The sequence below is a fragment of the Mobula birostris genome, chromosome 5 (assembly GCF_030028105.1).
Source record: "Mobula birostris isolate sMobBir1 chromosome 5, sMobBir1.hap1, whole genome shotgun sequence".
NCBI classification, from domain to species: domain Eukaryota; kingdom Metazoa; phylum Chordata; class Chondrichthyes; order Myliobatiformes; family Myliobatidae; genus Mobula; species Mobula birostris.
The window spans coordinates 159,863,416-159,881,935 of NC_092374.1; the positions used below are offsets into that span (position 1 = coordinate 159,863,416).

Below are 18,520 nucleotides of genomic sequence, written 5' to 3' on the forward strand. Positions count from 1 at the left end.
GGTTGAGGAATAATAAATCAGCCATGATACAATGGTGGAGCAAGTTCAATGGGCTGAATGGACTAATTCTGCACCTCTGTCTTATGGTACAGTATCCCAAAACCAAATTCCATCACTTGCTCAAAGATACTATCCCTCAACCAAGGGAATAATTCAAAATAATTCAAAACATAATTTTTTAGTATTTCTTAAGAAAAACTACAGCTTCTGTTCAGATACCAAACCTCTATTCCTTATTCTTTTGGACATTTAAAAAGATTCCATTAAAGGTCATTAAGCAGCTTCAAAATTGTTATTTTAGGTCATGTTTCTAAATTTCTAAGATGGAAATCAAAGTGGTTAATGACAGCTCAAAAATCCAAGCTGTTCATTGCTGCAGAAGTAAATACTGCTACTTACTGATAGTACCAATACTCCTAGACTATCTAATTGACATCCAACTCATTTACTTAATACAAAATTAAAAATATTCCCAAATAGAACTTCAGACTAAATATGATATCATAACCCTTAACACCTCTAATCCCATAATCCTTCACTTCTAACCAAGGTTGCTAGCTAAGAATTTGGAAGCATTAACAATTCAATTTAATTTCAGTAGAAATTATAACCAATTACCCTAAATATTGGGTGATTATCATGTGGCCTGTGGCCATTAAAGCAAAATCTATCACAATAGAATTTAGAATCAAGAAACTGCTGCTCTTTACTGGGTAAACACAGATCAAACAGCAGAAAACAGTTTCTCTTCAAAACTTACTGTTTCTCTTTCTATAGATTCAAATATACTTGCTCCCTAGTTGCTAAGTAGCAGTTTGTAACAATAGCTACAACACTGACCACTACACCACACAGTCTATAATTTCACTCTATTCTATCAGGTATCCATACCATTCTTTTTAAATATTCTAGCTAATGTCTGTTCACAGGGACTTTTCCAGGTATTCAAGTAGCAAATGTTCTGGCTTAACACCATATCGTGTGTTACACGCAGTCTATTGACGGGAAAAGGCTTATATAAGTTAGCAGATGAGTTCATTCCTAATACATCGTTGTTCTCCTTGCATTCCAACACAGGGAAATCCTGCAATGAGAAAAATGCACATTATTTCTTTAACCAAAAATAATTATTTCAATTATAGACCAAATATTTTTGACAACAAGCCAAACAAGTGATTCAGAAATAAGACATAGGCTTCCTGTGAACATTTGCTCAATAGGCTCATGCAGTTGTAACCCTTTATGTATTCCTCAGAAGCCATTGACAATTTACAGAGGAATCTGAATTAAACAACCATTTTCCTCAGGTTCATCAAATCCTAGGTCAATTAACATTAAGGGCTATGTGATGAATAGCCTGAGTACTGTCTCTTTGTAGGTAGTATACATATTTTCATATGACACAAAGTTGTGCAATTCAGGAGACCCCTGGAAAACTGTTTTCCCTTTTGCAGCCTTATATAATTTTAATGTATTTTATTAAAAAAAAAGGAACTAATTCACACTGTGAACTTGCAAAATACTGTGAATCTATATCCAATACAAGAATGCTCAGAAGCCATCTGTGAAAGGAGCAGTAAGACTTTAATGTTTCCATTTTGAATCCTTGAACTAAATGACAAAAGTAAAATCCACTTCTCAATTTATCATGCTTTGATTGGACACAGTTTTGTTGATTAATAAAGAAAATAAGACACTGTTGGGAACTTGAAAAATATAACATACAATATTAAAGCTATGCAAAAGCAAAAAGTAACAAATACAAATTTTCACAATCGGGGGGCAAGAAAACTCTCCAAGTTCACTAAATTAGACAATCAAAAAAAATGCCAATCCTTCCTCTAACCCCATGCTAAACCACTGCAATTCTAACTGACAGATTTAAACACTGCCATTCTTTCTTCAAATATACATTTGAAATTACTGAAGCCAAGCAACAAACTTGAACTAACAGTTTGTCTATTTCCTTGGTTTCAGGTCTAATGCCCGATGAAGGACAGAATTGACTTCATTTTACCCTTCTACTAAGCTCTCAGAATGCACCACAAAGGCAAAGAAAAGGAAGTGCTTTTCAACTCCTTCAACAGAAGCCAAATTCTAAATTATAAAACAGAAGCAAAAAAGAGATATTTTCTGAATAACAGCCTAAGATACAGTACGTTGAATTACGCTCAGTCAATAATATTTGAGAGTTGAATGTGCAGCTCAAGGACTGGCATGGGATCAATTCATTTCATACTGGTATCAGTAAAGAATGGGTGTACTTTTCTCTTAAGTTGGGCTTGGTACGAATCCCAGTGAATCCGATAGTTACAGAATGCGTAGCTCTGATAATAACAAACAGGATAAAGTCAGTACAGATAAATTTAACTGAAGGCTCCTGTGAAGGGAAATTTATTAAATTAGTGAGAAAAGTCAAGACAGTCAGCAGGGTGGTGAAAAATGTGATCAGAACCAAAGTATGTCAGAAAGGGATGGTGCATACAAATAAGGAAGGCCTCCAAAGAGAGATCAGAAAGAAAATAGTGAAAACATAAAATTGAAAGCCTTTTGTTGAGGAAGATTATGAACATGGTTGCAAAAGGGTTGATGATAAACTGCACATACTTGCTACAGCTTGAATGAATTCAGCCTTTTATAGTTTGGGTAGAATCTGTTTTTTGTCTTTTGTTTGCCTGCCTGCAACTGCATATGACCTAGCACAGGACATGGAAAGTTACTGACTTAGAAGAGAATGAGTAAGAAGGTACTGCAAGAGAGTTGATTTAGTCAATGTTGGTGGAGAGCATTGAGCTTTCCTTTAAATGCTCCTTTGCTAGCAAGATAGCAAATGCATTTCGCTGTCAACAGTTAGTATGCTCGTGTTATTTAGATCATCTGAATACAGCCAGCTATGAGATAGCTGAATTAACAACACAAACAGAAATAAATTTGTACAATTTTAAGCCATTGCCACACTGCAAGGTGCAATCTGGTAGTTAATGGACCTTTAGAGAAGAGTGATCATAATATGTAGATTTATATTTAAAGACTGCATGTGAAATACTTCAATCTAATTCCAGGGTTTAAAATTTATTAAAGCAAACTGCGAAAGTATAAGATTTGAGTTGACAAAAGTTCATTGGGAAACTCCATTAAAAATAATGATGGTAAACAAACTATTGCTAACATTTTAAGACCCATGATAAACTACCATACAAGATATTATGAAACAATATTAGAGCACATGGAAAATAGGGAAGTATACTGACTTGGATTAAGTATTGTTTAGCAACTATAAAAGTTGAACATTGGAATAACTGGACCATTTTCAGATTGAGAAATGCAAGTGTGCCTATACTTTCCAAAGCTTCAAGAGAATGTACAAATTGTACACTGTACAAAATCTTGTTGGTGCTTGACAGTTTAGATGCAGGAATGACATTTCCACTTCCCATTCACATTCTGACATGTCAGTTCACGGCCTCCTCTACTGTTGCAATGAGGCCATACTCAGATTGGTGGAGCAACACCTTATATTCCGCCTGGGTAGTCTCCAATCTGATGGCACGAACATCGATTTCTCAAATTTCTGGTAATGCACCCCCACCCCCCTCCATCACCATTCCCATCTCCCATCTCCTTACCAGCCGATCACCTCCCTCCCTCTGGTGCTCTTCCCCCTTTTCTTTCTTCCATGGCCTTGTCTTCTATGAGATTTCCCCCTCCTCCAGCTCTGCATCTCTTTCACCAATCAACTTCCCAGGTCTTTACTTCTCCCCCCCCCGTTTCACCCATTACCTTGTGGTACTTCCTCCCCTCCCCTCTATTTCCAGTCCCGATGAAGGATCTTGGCCCAAAACAGTGTCTATACTCTTTTCCATAGAAGCTACTTGGCCTGCCGAGTCCCTCCAGCATTTTGTGTGTGTTCCTTGGATTTCCAGCATCTGCATATTTTCTCTTAATTACGACACTTACCCTGACCATTTTGCCTCAAACCAGGAGTCACAATCTCAAATAAAGGGATAAACAATACAGGGTTGAGATTTAAAAAAAAAATCTTTACCCAGAAGCACAGAAGGTAGTGTATTTCTAGAATTCTTTACTTAAGGGAGCTAGTTGCAGAGTACCCAACATGGATCAACAGATCTTGGGATATTAAGGAAATTAAGTATTACGGATTTAGCAAAGAAAAGTGGCACCAAGGTAAAACATCATCTTATTTAAAAGGCAGAGCAAGCAGGGCCCAAGTCACGTAATCCTCATTCTATTTCTGTGTTCCTGTAATATGTTAATTCTGAAATATATTTTGAAACACATATCACTATAGTTGCATATCCTATTTATTCCACTCTTCAAACAAAATGTGAGCTTTTGTTTGATCATAAGCAATGGTCAAATAATAATAAACAAAGCAACATTACCTTAAGAGGTTTGGCATCGGACTTATTTAGAGGTAGAGTTCCAGCTCTTGTCTGTGGTTCTAAATGCTCTTTATCAAGCTGGCTATCTGTTCCAATAGCATCCCCTATGCTATAGCCAGAAGTGGTTTGTGTATTATATCCACTATCAGCCTATTGAATTTAGAAACAAAATTAGTACAAGTAAAACAGCCATGTCATGTAAATTAACTCACTGGAAAACATGCAACATTTCGGTATTATAAATATGCATATCACATGTAAATCTAGTTAATATAAATCAAATCTAGACAAACTATTATAGACCATTTTTCCAAAACACTGAGCAGTACATTATGATTGAAATGCTCAAAACATCACCCTTACCTGGATACTAATGCCCTCAAAAGGAATAACACTGCTTTCCGCTAGTGGTGACAAATACAGATGAGGGCTATCTACATTAAATGCAATTCCAGTCATTGAACTAGTCATTGGAATACTAATACTTGTTACATTTTCCTTCATCCAAATGCTATCGCACCCCTCATTTGTTCCTAGATCTGCCATATCAACAGTATGATCCTCGTTCCCACTCTCAAGGGCCATTATGTTTTCATTGACCGAATAGTTATGAGATAGAATGCAATTTGCTTTACTGTCTACTTCGAGAAACAACTTTGCATCCAGCTCAGGCTGCTTGTTAGTTTCTGCTGTAGAATGAGTTCTTTGTTCATCTTTGCATTCACGTAGAAAAGATATCTTCTCAGGAGAGGTGTGACAAAGAATGTTGTGAAGTCGTGGATTCACAGGAGGGCATGTTTTAATGGGTGAACATCCTTCTATGAAAGGAGATATTGTAAAACGGTCAACGCTCCCATCCAAGATCATTGTAGAAGGAACAACAGGAGACATAAAAGCGAGGTCCTCCCCTCCTGCATAAAAGAACAAAGGGGAAAATAAACTTAATAAAGAGACAGAATTGTCAATGAATATTAGAAAACTGATCATAGAACAAAAAGCATCTGTCAAAGCACAACACAGCCTTACAAAGACATAGCAAACTTAAACGTTTAAAATATAGCCTTTAAAATGTTTAAGATATAGTCCAGTTCGGGGATTTCCAACCTTTTTTATGCCACTGATCTCTACCATTAACTGAGGGTTCCATAGACCCCAGGTCCAGTTTAATACTGTAGTCAAACACCTTGTCATATTTTAAGTTTAAACTTCCAATGTGTGCAATGTTTCTACTAAATGTGACTTCTATGAAATTACCTTGTTGAACTTACAAATGACCAAGAAAATAAACGTAACCATGTTATCATTAGAATAAACAGTAACAAAGATTATGAATTTACCAATATTTTAATGAAAAACTCAAAAGCATAAAGCTTTCAGGAGTCTCTCAGTCTGTTTTAGCAATCTGGATTACCTCATGATAAATTAGGATCAAGTACTGTTATACGTAAAAAAAAAATCAATCCACAAGATAATTTTGCTACCTTATAAGAAATGTTTTATGATTGTGAGGAAAAAGATCATAAAAGAATATTCAAATTTCTCTACTTGCTCGCATTAAAAAAATTAATATCTATTACTTTTAAATTCTAAATAATGTTAAATTCAAACCTGAACTTGGGCATTTGTCAAACTGAAGTCCAATTGGAGACAAAGGTGGTGATGCAGGATTAGGAGAAGACTTTTCTCGAAACATGGGGCTTGTAATGCTTCCTAAACTGCATGCCCTTCCTGCACCTTGGATGGGACTTGATGAAAACTGTCCCTAAAATTAACAAGGGTGGATTTGTATTACTGTATTGTATTATGTGGCATTTATATATTATTTTGGTTACAGCCAGCTTTTGTTAGGTGAGACTAGAGCAGTGAATCATTATTACATAAAAGTTGTTCTGCTAAATTATTAAAGCACAGAAACAAACACAATGCTCTTCAACTTTCCGGGGGGAAGAAAACTTACCTCATGCAAATATCAGTTATCTCTGAAACCTATCACCCCAAAATCCTGCCCAAGAGAAACAATTACAAAATTGAGTAAAGAAAACTTTTTCTAGCTTCAGACAATTTTTCTGGGAGACTTCCCATTATTTTCAAATTAAGTCATACACTTTAGGATGGTAATATAGAGAAGTCAAGATCTGTTTTAAATCAAACATCCTACATTGAGAAAAAAATGCATGTGCAGATATCCCTTTTGCTAGCATTCTTGTAGTCCTTCCATCCCCTTCACTGAAAGAACTACAGGAAAGTACAGTGTGTAATATTTCATGGATCATATCAGGGAATCTGTAAATACTTCTTTTCCTCTCCAAAACAGTGAAAATGGATTTCGTTTTGCTATCTTAACAGTCAATCCTCATGTAACTTGCAGAGTCCCTGACTGAGGTTGGCAACGCAAGACCATTACTAAGACATAGGAACAGAATTAGGCCATGAGACCCATCAGGCCTGATCCGCCATTCCATCATGGCTGATTTCTTATCACTTTCAACCCTACTCTCTTAACTTCCCCGTGACTAATCAAGAACCTATCAACCTCTGCCTAAAATATACCTAATGATTTGGCCTCCATAGCCGCCTACGGTGATGAATTCCACATATTCACTATCCTCTGGCTAAAGAAATTCCTTCACATCAATTTCCAATAAATGGGCGTTCCTCTATTCTGAGGCAGTGCCCTCTGGTCTTAGACTCTTCTACCATAGGAAACATCATCTCCACACCCACTCTATCTACGCCCTTCAACATCCAATAGGTTTCAATGAGATTCCACCCTCCCCATGTTTCTAAATGCCCAAAACCATTGAACACTCCTCATATGTTAACCCTTTCAGTTCTGGAATCATTCTCATTAACCTCCTCTGGACCCTCTCCAATGCCAGTATATCTTTCCTTAGATAGAGCCCAAAACTGCTCACAATGCTCCAAATGCGGTCTGACCAATACTTATAAGACTCAGCATTATATCCTTGTTTTTAATAGTCTAGTCCTCTTGAAATGAATGCCAACAATGCATTTACCTTCCCTACCATATGGCTAAGGTATTGCCAATGGTGCTGTCAGTGGCTGGTAAGAAGAGAATTTGTCATCTAACCCATGTTTACCATACCACTTTTCATTGCAATGAAGCATTGAGATTAGCTATATCACTGAATGCTAAAGGATAGAAGCCAAGTCAAAACGAATATTGTTTTGGAGTTCTGGAGTTTGAGGTCAACATCTTAAGAATCTAGAAATGGCTTTTCACAACTATTATCTTGTGCTCATAATCTGGAGTCTGGGTCCCTAAAGTAATATTTTAAGCTGAATTAAAGTACTTACAGAACTGGGTGTTTTTATGGTGCTTTTACACATAGCTGGAGAAGACTCCAGTGAACATTGATGTCCGTGGCATTGGATAGGATCAGCACTAGGACTTTGCTCTGGAGAAGCGAGGGAAGAGCTATCGGAGTAACTTCTTTCACCATCTATAAATAGTTTCCTTCGAAGTGAAGAGGCACTCAAACTTTCATGTGACTGGTCCACAGGCTCTTCTGATTTATAGTATTCACCTACACAAAGAGAAAATTAACATATGGTCCAGTTAAAGAAAACTGCTTGCGATCAATCATTCTTTCCACTCTTGGAAGCTCTCAAACATGGCTTTCCTCACTTTCTAACAGTTCAACTGACATCAATTATGGGAAGCATATGTGTGTGTGTCATCTATGGATATTCCATTACAAACATCATAGTGATGATTTCAGAATGAACTGGATCACAGAGCTGCTCAATTCTGGAAAACAATATTTCAAGTAATCGTCATCCATTTTATCATTAAAAAAGGGCATGGGCAGCAGACGAATAGTTCTCTAATTCACATAACACTTAGACTTGGAAACAGATTTCTGTTTTTACTTTGTTACTGTGCTGGATACAAACCCAGAACATCAACTTGTTACAATATAGTGGGAATACCTAGCCTCCAATACTAGGTTCCAAATGACAAGAACATTATGAATTTTGCTAAAGATACTGCTGACAAACTGAATGAAAAATCATAAAAAGCTGCCATTGCTGGAAATCTGAAATCTTAAAAACTGGATATGCTAGAATCACTCAGCACATCAGGCTGCACCTGTGGAGACAGAAATATAACTATTTTCTTTTCTAAAGATGCTGTCTGACCTGTTGGTTGTTTTCAGAATGGGTTGTTAATGAAAACAGCAAATTTTGTTTCAAATAGCATTAGGTGTTTCTGTAGCAAAAGATTATTCAGCATAAGTTTATTTATTAATTTGTTGTGATCTGAACACCAGTGGGCAAACTGGCAATTAATCAAGTTACAAATAATGTTGTAAAAGCAACTGAATGTAGTAATTCATTTTACAATATACTGTTCAATGTTCTGTAACAGCAGCTGTCAAGAAGGTGGCAGTGATTAGTTGACTTACTTGCACTGTCTAAAAGCACTAATTCAAGAATATATTATTAAAGCAAGGAAGTAGAGACAAATTTTGATTACCCTGTTTATAATGAGCTGTGATTAGTGTATCTTAAAATAGTCATAGATGCTATTAATTTCTTCATGAAACTAGGACAAGAGTTTACATCCTCTTAAAAATTGTAAACAAAATAGCATTAGCCCATTCTGATGAATTGTCTCAATTAAGGAACAAGATTCAGAAGTATGATTTGCTAACAATTAACAATTGTTATTTGTTTAAAAAGACCAATTACAAAATTTGTTTCTAAATCCAAAAGGTAATCTGAAAGTAGAATTAACATTCAAATGAAGGTAATTTCAGAAAAGTGATACTTGTCAGTTTACATTTTAGAAACTCTTCAATGAGTTCGGTTTCGGTTACAACCAGAAAATGCTTTATTAAAATTACCTATTATTTTTTCTAGATCAAAGTCCACAGGTAATGACAACAAGGTCTGACAAGCAGCTGCAAAGAAAAAAATAAAATTACTGAACAGATTGTGTTAACGTGATCATATTTACAGTCAGTGCTTGTTTATAATTGCAGTAACACAATGATTCATTCTGTTTTATCCTCATTACATTGATGTTTAACAGATAGAGAAAGTACGCAAATTATCAGTCTTCTATGAGGTAAACTCTCATTTTTTTCCCAGTATTTATAAATCCAGAATGTTCATGTAACTGGCAAATATTTCTGAGAATATTAAGCAGATTCATGAAATGCTCAAAAGGTAAATTTTATTTCAAGTGCACTGCAAAATAAGTGTGAAAGGACATTTTTGGTTTATTTACATTTATATACAAAGGCAGTGCAATTACAGGCTGATTAACAGCAACATAGTCTTTGGAGAATTGTCACTCCATATGATGATGAGTACAATCATTCACTTTTGCTGTATTTTACATCAATACTCTTTATCCTTAAGGTGTAGAATGGCAGTGTAAAACATTGCCAGTTAAAAGAACAAGGAGATGATATATTCTTTAATTTGCTTAAAGGTTTACTAATGTCTGATGCATAGTAATTTTTTTTTTAGAAATTCTCATGCTATTCATGTAAACGTCACCCCACATTCCCCATGGATGCCAAATAGCTGAGAGTTTACTGTATACATACTTGCAACATTACAATATAAGATGCTGCCGTAACACCTTTTCAAGAACTACAAACAGGATAATAAGACCCTTAATATGTGGGTAAATCAGTAGGCGTCATAATTTGAGATCAGGTTAATGATCATTCAAAGTTGCGTAGCTCAATTAATGATAGCTAGCAATAGAAGCTAGATGGCAGGGTGGAGATATATCTCCACCAAAGGAGGTGTAAGGCACTCCTTCCCTCCGCTACCCTGCAGGTCATCCTTGAGCAAGGTGTAGCACCTTCTTAGCCTCCTGATCAAGGTCACATGAAGCCATGGGACTAGATGGTGGATGGTTGTATGAGCAGCTGGTGCATATCACAGGTCCTGGTTATGTGACAACTGACGCCAGGCAGGACAATGTCTGAGGAGTTTTCATAATGGCTAGTCACCTATCTTGTAGACACTGCCAAGAAGGCAGCAATAACAAACCACTTCTGTAGAAAAACTTGCCAGGAACAATCATGGTCGTGGAAAGACCGTGATCATCCACGTCATATGACACAGTATAGAAACATATCAAATGCATTTCAAATACAACAAAGGTTGTTGAAGTGAATGAATGCAAAAGGAAATATAGTGAACACTGTGCACTTAGATTTTCAAAAATGGGTGGAAAAGTATTATAGAAAATATTATAGATTAATGAACTAGAACAAAAATAATAACATTAATGATTAGTACAGAAAACAGTTGGAAGTGATCCATTTCAAACTTATAAATAGGCACACTTTCTTCCCAATCTATGCTAGCACATATTTTTAAGAACATATTCTTAAAAAGAAAGCGTTATGAGGGTGATTAGCCAAATTAATGACAAATTCCATTTAATGTAGTAAATTGCACATGTTGTGCAGTTCAAGAAGTAAAATTAAAATTGGAGTGTACACTTCCTTTATGGCATTAAAAGATGTGGATTAACAGAGAACTAAGGTGCAACTGATCACTATAAGTGAAGGAAAAAAAAGTAATTGAAATTGCTTGAAAAGGAAAATCTTGTGCTTGGCAAAACAAGAAAAAAAACTCTTTAAAAAGGATACTACTAGATAATTGCTTGAAAAAAATGAAATATTAAAAGCAAGGAGCTATAAAAAGGGTGGGTTTAGACATTGTTGCTTTTCATGTGAAAAATATTAATTTTGTACTATAATTTTTAAGTAAGTCATGCAATTTCAACTTGCATTTTAGTTCAGTTATAAAATATATAGAACAAATGCAGTGGATTCCAGTTAATTGGGACAGCTGTTTATTTGGAACAACTCTTAAAGAACAAAACATAGAGAAAATAGCCGGGATTTCTTTCGTTCATTTGAGCCACTATGTCACTTAATTGGGACAGGAAACCGTTGCCAAACAGCTTCCAACTAGAATCATGTGCACTTGCATGGCTGTTAAGACACTACATTGTGCTTACAGCAAACAATTTTTAAATAGCGTCAATTTCATGTGTTTGTGTTCAAAAAGCAGTGATTTCTGTTACTGATAGTTGCTGAGAAATAAGCAGTAAAACAATTCGGACCCGTTTTCCTCACTGCAAATTCATGCTTTAGGCTTGGAGACACTAAAATTGGGACTGAAAATGAAGCGATTTCACTACTTCAACAAGTTAGGAATTTGAAGGTATTGACAATTATCCTAAATGTTACAATGAAAAGGAAGATGCAATTGTTGACAGCATTGTATGAAGGCCGTCCATTATCTGCACTGCACCCTATGCTGATTTTGTTCACTTACAGTCAAAAGGTGAGGTGTATGGGGTGTTCAGAAAGGGTAGCACTTCTGGTCAAGGGGCTTGTCATGTCTACTTCAGGGCGGCTCACTCACCTTTAGTCCCCACTAGATACTCAGCTCTCAACTGTGGTTCCAAATAGCTGTTTCACGCAACAGTGGCCACACCCCCGGTACACTGCTTCAACAAGCAGACTAAACCAGGTCAAGGTAGCTGGCAGCCTCATAGCCTGGAATGAGGAATATGTCTGTCCTAGCATGCAAAGTCAACTCCAACAGACTGGGTGGATGATATCTCCAGTGAAATCCAATGTCCAGGAAGGTGGCTCTGCAAAGCTCCGTGGAGAATGAAGGACATGACAAGGCACAGAAGACATCATGGTTATCCACTGCAACCAAGTAAGACCCCAGACTGTGATGCTTGTTTGTACCACAAGACCCAGATTTCTGAGGTTGAGAGAGTAGCCCCAGTGAAACAGCTTTTCCACATTAAAAACTCTCCTGCACAGGTTTCCTGTCATCAGTGGACACAACGGTCAAGCACCAACACCAGCTCAGTCAAAAGAACGTGACAAGTATTGGGAACCAATACACAGTACAGTAGTAATATTGATAGTGTTCTAATTTGTTCTGTATTTCATTTAAATAGATCATTTGTTACTCAGTTTGTCTTTCTTTTATCTTTTTAAATACTTCCATGAAAGATCCGTTAATTGAGGCAGCTTGACTGATTGATCAGAAATATAGTGGATTCCGGCTAATTGGGACATATCGGTACCAGTACATTTTGGCCCAGTTAAGCGGCTGCCTCAAAATGTACTGGTCCTGATATGTCCCAATTTGTGCTTTTATTTCCACTTCGTCCTTTTATTTTAACCATGTATTAAAACCAGCAGTTGAGTGCAAGTATTTATAATATTGAACAGAGAAATTTATGATTAATTAAACTTCCAACAAATAGTAACCTCACTTTAGGACGAAGGAAATGCATAGTTTTCCACCTCAATAGTCATTTTTTTCTAGATAATACCAACAAAGAAACAAAGACTCACATGTGGGCCCAATAGAACAGGCAGTTTTGCATTCAAAAATAAAAACAATTTTCCTTCCAAATTTGATTTAGCGGTTTACTATGAAAATAAAATTTACACCAACATGAAGCACTTCTTTATTACATTTAAGTGTTATGGATAGCAAAGCTTCAAGAACAGGAGCAAAAACATATTTTATTGCCTAAAAATATGAGAGTTAAATTTATTGTCTGTTCATTTAAATTCTTTCTTTTTAAATCTTTTTATTGAATAAGTATACAAAAAGGTAAGCCATATAGGCACTAATACACTGTTAGAATATAATAAAATTACAGAAGATATTAATACAGAAAAAAAGTGATACAAACAATGTAATTTAAACATAACATACTAAGGTAACATAACAGTATACTAATTTATATATATATATATATATATATATATATATATATGAGAGAGAGAGAGAGAGAGAGAGAGAGAGAGAGAGAGAGAGAGAGAGAGAGAGAGACAGAGAGACAGAGAGACAGAGAGAGAGAGAGAGAGAGAGAGAGAGAGAGAGAGAGAGAGAGAGAGAGAGAGAGAGAGAGAGAGAGAGAGAGAGAGAGAGAGAGAGAGAGAGAGAGAGAGAGAGAGAGAGAGAGAGAGAGAGAGAGAGAGAAGGAAAAAAAAACCCAAAAAAACCCCACCGTGCAACTAACTAAAAGCAAAGCAAAGGGCTAACTTGGAACCAAGTAGAGTTAAAGAACTTAAAATCACGTCCTCAAACCCGACCTCCATTAAAAACAGTAAAAAAAAAACAAGAAGGGTATATAAATATGGAGCAAAAAAGAGAAGAAAAAAAATTACATTAAATGAAAATATAGAATAAAAGATCTCCAGGTCTGTTCAAATTTAAGTGAGGAATCATAAAGATTGCTTCTAATTTTCTCCAAATTCAAGCATAATATCGTCTGAGAAAACCAAAAAAAAGGTGGTTGGAGCATTAAGCTCTTTCCAATGTTGTAAGATACATCTTTTCGCCATTAAAGAAAGAAATGCAATCATTCTACAGGCTGAAGGAGAAAGATTACTGGAAATTTTAGGTAGTCCAAAGATAGCAGTAATAGGATGAGGAGAGATATCTATATTCAATACCTTTGAGATAATATTAAAAATGTCTCTCCAAAAAGTTTCCAGAGTAGGACAAGACCAAAACATATGAGTTAAAGAAGCTATCTGCCCCGGACATCTATCACAAAAAGGATTAATATGAGAATAAAAGCGAGCTAATTTATCTTTGGACATATGTGCTCTATGAACAACTTTGAATTGAATTAGGGAATGTTTAGCACAGATAGAGGAAGTATTGACTAATTGTAAAGTCTGCCCCCAATCATCCACGGAAATGGTAGACTCCAATTCCTGTTCCCAATCTACCCTAATCTTATCAAATGGAGCTTTCCTAAGTTTCATAATTATATTATAAATCATAGCCGATGCACCTTTCTGACATGGATTAAGGTTAATTATAGTACCTAAAATGTATGTAGGAGGAAGCATTGGAAAAGAAGAAAGTATAGTACTTAGGAAATTTCTAACTCGTAGATATCTAAAAAAATGTATTCTTGATAAATTATATTTATTAGATAATTGTTCAAAAGACATAAGGGAACCATCTAAAAATAAATCCAAAAACCGTGAAATACCCTTAGTCTTCCAAATTTGGAAAGCACGATCCGTAAAAGAGGGAGGAAAAAATATGTTACCTAAAATAGGAACCGCGGGCCCAAGTTGGTTAAGATCAAAAAATTTTCTGAATTGAAACCAAATACGTAAGGTATATTTAACTATCGGGTTAGATACCTGTTTGAGGCATTTCAAATCAAAAGGAAGAGAGGAACCTAAAATAGAGCCAAGTGTATAGCCCTGAACAGATTGTAATTCCAATGCTACCCATTTAGGAATGGATAGTATATCCTGGTCAAGTAACCAAAATTTCACATGTCGAATATTAATTGCCCAATAATAGAATCTAAAGTTAGGTAATGCTAAACCTCCATCTCTCTTAGCTTTCTGTAAATGTATTTTACCCAGTCTCGGGTTTTTATTTTGCCAAATAAATGAAGAAATTTTTGAGTCAACTTTATCAAAAAAAGATTTTGGAACAAAAATCGGTAATGCCTGAAATATATATAGAAATTTTGGCAGAAAAAACATCTTAACTGCATTAATACGACCAATCAAAGTTAAATATAAAGGAAACCATTTAGATGAAAGTTGAATAATATGGTCAATTAAGGGTAAAAAGTTAATCTTAAATAAATCTTTGTATTTACAAGTAATTTTAATCCCAAGATATGAAAGATAATTATTAATCAATTTAAATGGAAAGTTATAGTATAAGGGAAGTTGTTTATTAATCGGGAAAAGTTCACTCTTACTAAGATTTAATTTATAACCTGAAAAGAGACTAAATTGTGCTAATAACTCTAAAACAGCAGGGATGGATTTTTGCGGATTAGAAATATATAAAAGTAAGTCATCAGCATAGAGTGATATTTTATGGGACTTTAAGCCCCGAGTTATCCCAGTAATATTTGGAGATTCTCGAATAGCAATTGCAAGAGGTTCTAATGCAATATCAAATAATAAAGGACTAAGAGGACAACCTCGTCGAGTACCTCGAAAAAGAGGGAAAAAAGGTGAGCTTAGAGAGTTAGTACGGACCGAGGCCACAGGAGAATGATATAACAGTTTGATCCAGGATATAAATTTCAAGCTAAAATTAAACATTTCAAGCACCTTAAATAAGTAAGGCCATTCTACTCTATCAAAAGCTTTCTCAGCATCTAAAGAGATAACACACTCAGGAACATTTTGTGAGGGGGTATAATCAATATTTAACAGTGTGCAAATGTTATAAAAAGAGTAACGACCTTTAATAAAACCCGTTTGGTCTTCTGAAATAATAAAAGGAAGTACTTTTTCCTAATCTGTTTGCTAATAACTTAGAAAAAATTTTAGAATCAACATTTAATAAAGATATTGGTCTATAAGATGCACATTGAGCAGGATCTTTATCCTTCTTTAATATTAGAGAGATTGACGCTCTATTGAAAGATTCGGGAAGTTTACCAAGTTTTAATGAAGCCTCGAAAACCCTACAGAACCAAGGGATTAATGAAGGTGCAAAACATTTATAAAATTCTACGGTAAACCCATCAGGGCCAGGAGCTTTCCCCAAGTTCATAGAGGAAATAACATTCTTAATCTCATCATTGGTAATGGGAGTATCTAGCATAGAAAACATATCCTGTGAAATCTCAGGATAGTCTAGGTTATCTAAAAAATCATTCATATATTTAGAGTCTCGAGGAGACTCTGATTGATATAAGGAAGAGTAAAAATCAAAGAAGGTTTGATTAATCCCCGCATGATCAAGTATCAGTCGGTCATTTTGATTATAAATCTGATTAATTTGAGATTTAGCATAATTAGACTTCAATTGGTTAGCCAACAGTTTGCCAATTTTGTCACTGTGTACATAAAATTCACTTCGTGTTTTCTTTAATTGGTTTACAATCGAGGACGAAAGTAATAAACTGTGTTCCATTTGAAGTTCAGTTCTTTGTTTATATAACTCCTCAGAAGGAGCTGTAACATATTGCTTATCAATTTCCTTAATCTTGTCCACAATTACCAACTCCTCCTGCTTCAGCTTCTTCCTCAAAGCAGCAGAATACGAAATAATCTGACCACGAATATAAGCTTTAAAAGTATCCCAAAGAATGTTCACAGAAATATCCTCTGTATAGTTAATTGTAAAAAAAAATCAATCTGTTCATTCATAAAATTAACAAAGTCCGAGTCCTGAAGCAACCGCGAATTAAAACGCCATTGTCTATTATTTTGTATATTGGCCTGAATTTTAATAGAAAGCTTAAGTGGAGCATGATCCGAAATGGTTATAGCGTCGTAATCACATTTAATCACTGAAGAAATAAGACGAGAGTCAATAAAGAAATAATCAATTCTTGAATAGGAATGGTGAACATGTGGAAAAAAAAGAAAAATCTTTTTCCTGAGGATGCAAAAAACGCCAAATGTCCGTCGACCCAGAATCAGAGAGGAATGAATTAATCAAAGTTGCAGATTTATAAGGTAAGGTCCGTAGAGGAGCCGAACGGTCCAAAGCTGGAGATAAACAGGTATTAAGATCTCCGCCCCAGATCAATGAAAACTCATTCAAATTTGGGAACTGATTGAATAATGATTTATAAAATTCCGGACAGTCCATATTGGGAGCATAAACATTAACCAAAACTACCTTTTTATTAAATAGTAGACCACTAACCAGTAGAAATCTACCATTCGGATCAGAGATAATATCATGTGGTATAAAAGTAACTGAGGAGTCTATAAAAATAGAGACGCCTCGAATCTTAGCGTTAGAGTTCGAATGAAACTGTTGTTCCTTCCAGAATTTAAAAAAATGTAGTCTGTCCCCCCTCTGCACATGGGTCTCTTGTAAAAATAAAATTTGTGCTTTAAGTCTCCGGAACACTTTAAAAACTTTTTTCCTTTTAATAGGATGGTTAAGACCATTAGTATTCCAGGAGACAAAATTAATAATAGACTCCATAAACCCTAAAGTCAACCCGCAACAAGGAGGATTGACGATAGGCTCGACCCACAAACCCGGAAAGGGAACAGAACAAATAAGAGATACCGGAAAGGAGAACGCAACCAATACTTCAATAATATACATAGCCCAAGAAGAAAAAATCTAAAACGTGAAGCCCCTCCCACCACCCCCCACCCCATGACCCCAAGGCTAAATCTAACACAGACCAGCCAGAAAGAAGCAAGCACTAAAACTACCCCCATGACTTCCGATAGACGCTCCCTAAAAAAAAGTGTAAATATAAAAAAGATCAGCTAGTTATAAAACAGTAAAAGAATAAAAAAAGTAAATCAATTAAAACAAACACTTAATATAAAAAAGCCAGAAAATATAAAAAAAACTGCAACAAACCCCAGACCCTATGAATAAACAAAAAAAGAAATGAAATTATTAACATAAACTAGTTATGAAAACCTACAAAAAAAAGTAGATTTAAAAACTACAAAATTTAAGGCCTCAAAGGAAATACGTAGAATGACGCTGAGGGAATAACCACCCAAAATCCCCTGGGAAAAAGAAAGGAATGACGCAGATAGAAAGAAAGTTTAGCAACCATATTAATTGATCAAAAATAAACTTTTCTGCCCATATAAGGCAAAAAAAAAATTAAGGCCGACAAATTCACAACCTCCGATCAAACGGAGATAGTTAAAAATTACGATTAAGATGTTGAAGGTGAAAATTGATCCAGATAACTCTGGGCATCCAATGGAGATTCAAAAAAACGGAGGGCTCCATCCAACGTACGAATCCTTAGACGTGCTGGGTAAAGCAGCGCTGGTTTTAAATCCATCTTGTAGAGTTCCAACATCACAGATCTGTAACGAACCCGCTGATCCCGAATTGGTTTGCTGAAATCCTCCACGAATCGGAACTTAAGATCCAAAAAATCAATGTAACCTCTAGATCGAACAAAACGAAACAGTTTCTCCTTGTCTTGAAAGTAATGAAAACGTAAGATAACATGTCGAGGTTCATCTGACTTAGACGAGTATGATGGAACTCTGTGAACACGATCCAGTAACGGTGGTTGGTCAGGAAATACAGTAGGAAATGCATCTTTTAAAAGTTGAGAAAAAAACTTCATTGGG

General features: G+C 35.5%; 1 protein-coding gene across 5 annotated transcripts in view; it reads right to left on the minus strand.

Annotated features, from left to right (window-relative positions):
- Positions 1–18,520, minus strand: part of bora (bora aurora kinase A activator) — a 32,256-nt gene that overhangs the window by 1,822 nt on the left and 11,914 nt on the right. For all 5 annotated transcript variants that reach the window (XM_072257307.1, XM_072257308.1, XM_072257306.1 and 2 more), the window contains 6 exons: positions 9,275–9,331; positions 7,722–7,951; positions 6,012–6,165; positions 4,767–5,314; positions 4,404–4,553; positions 892–1,084 (listed from right to left, as the gene is read on the minus strand). In XM_072257307.1, the coding sequence (XP_072113408.1) occupies positions 892–1,084; positions 4,404–4,553; positions 4,767–5,314; positions 6,012–6,165; positions 7,722–7,951; positions 9,275–9,331 (1,332 nt within the window). The remainder of the gene's footprint in view (positions 1–891; positions 1,085–4,403; positions 4,554–4,766; positions 5,315–6,011; positions 6,166–7,721; positions 7,952–9,274; positions 9,332–18,520) is intronic.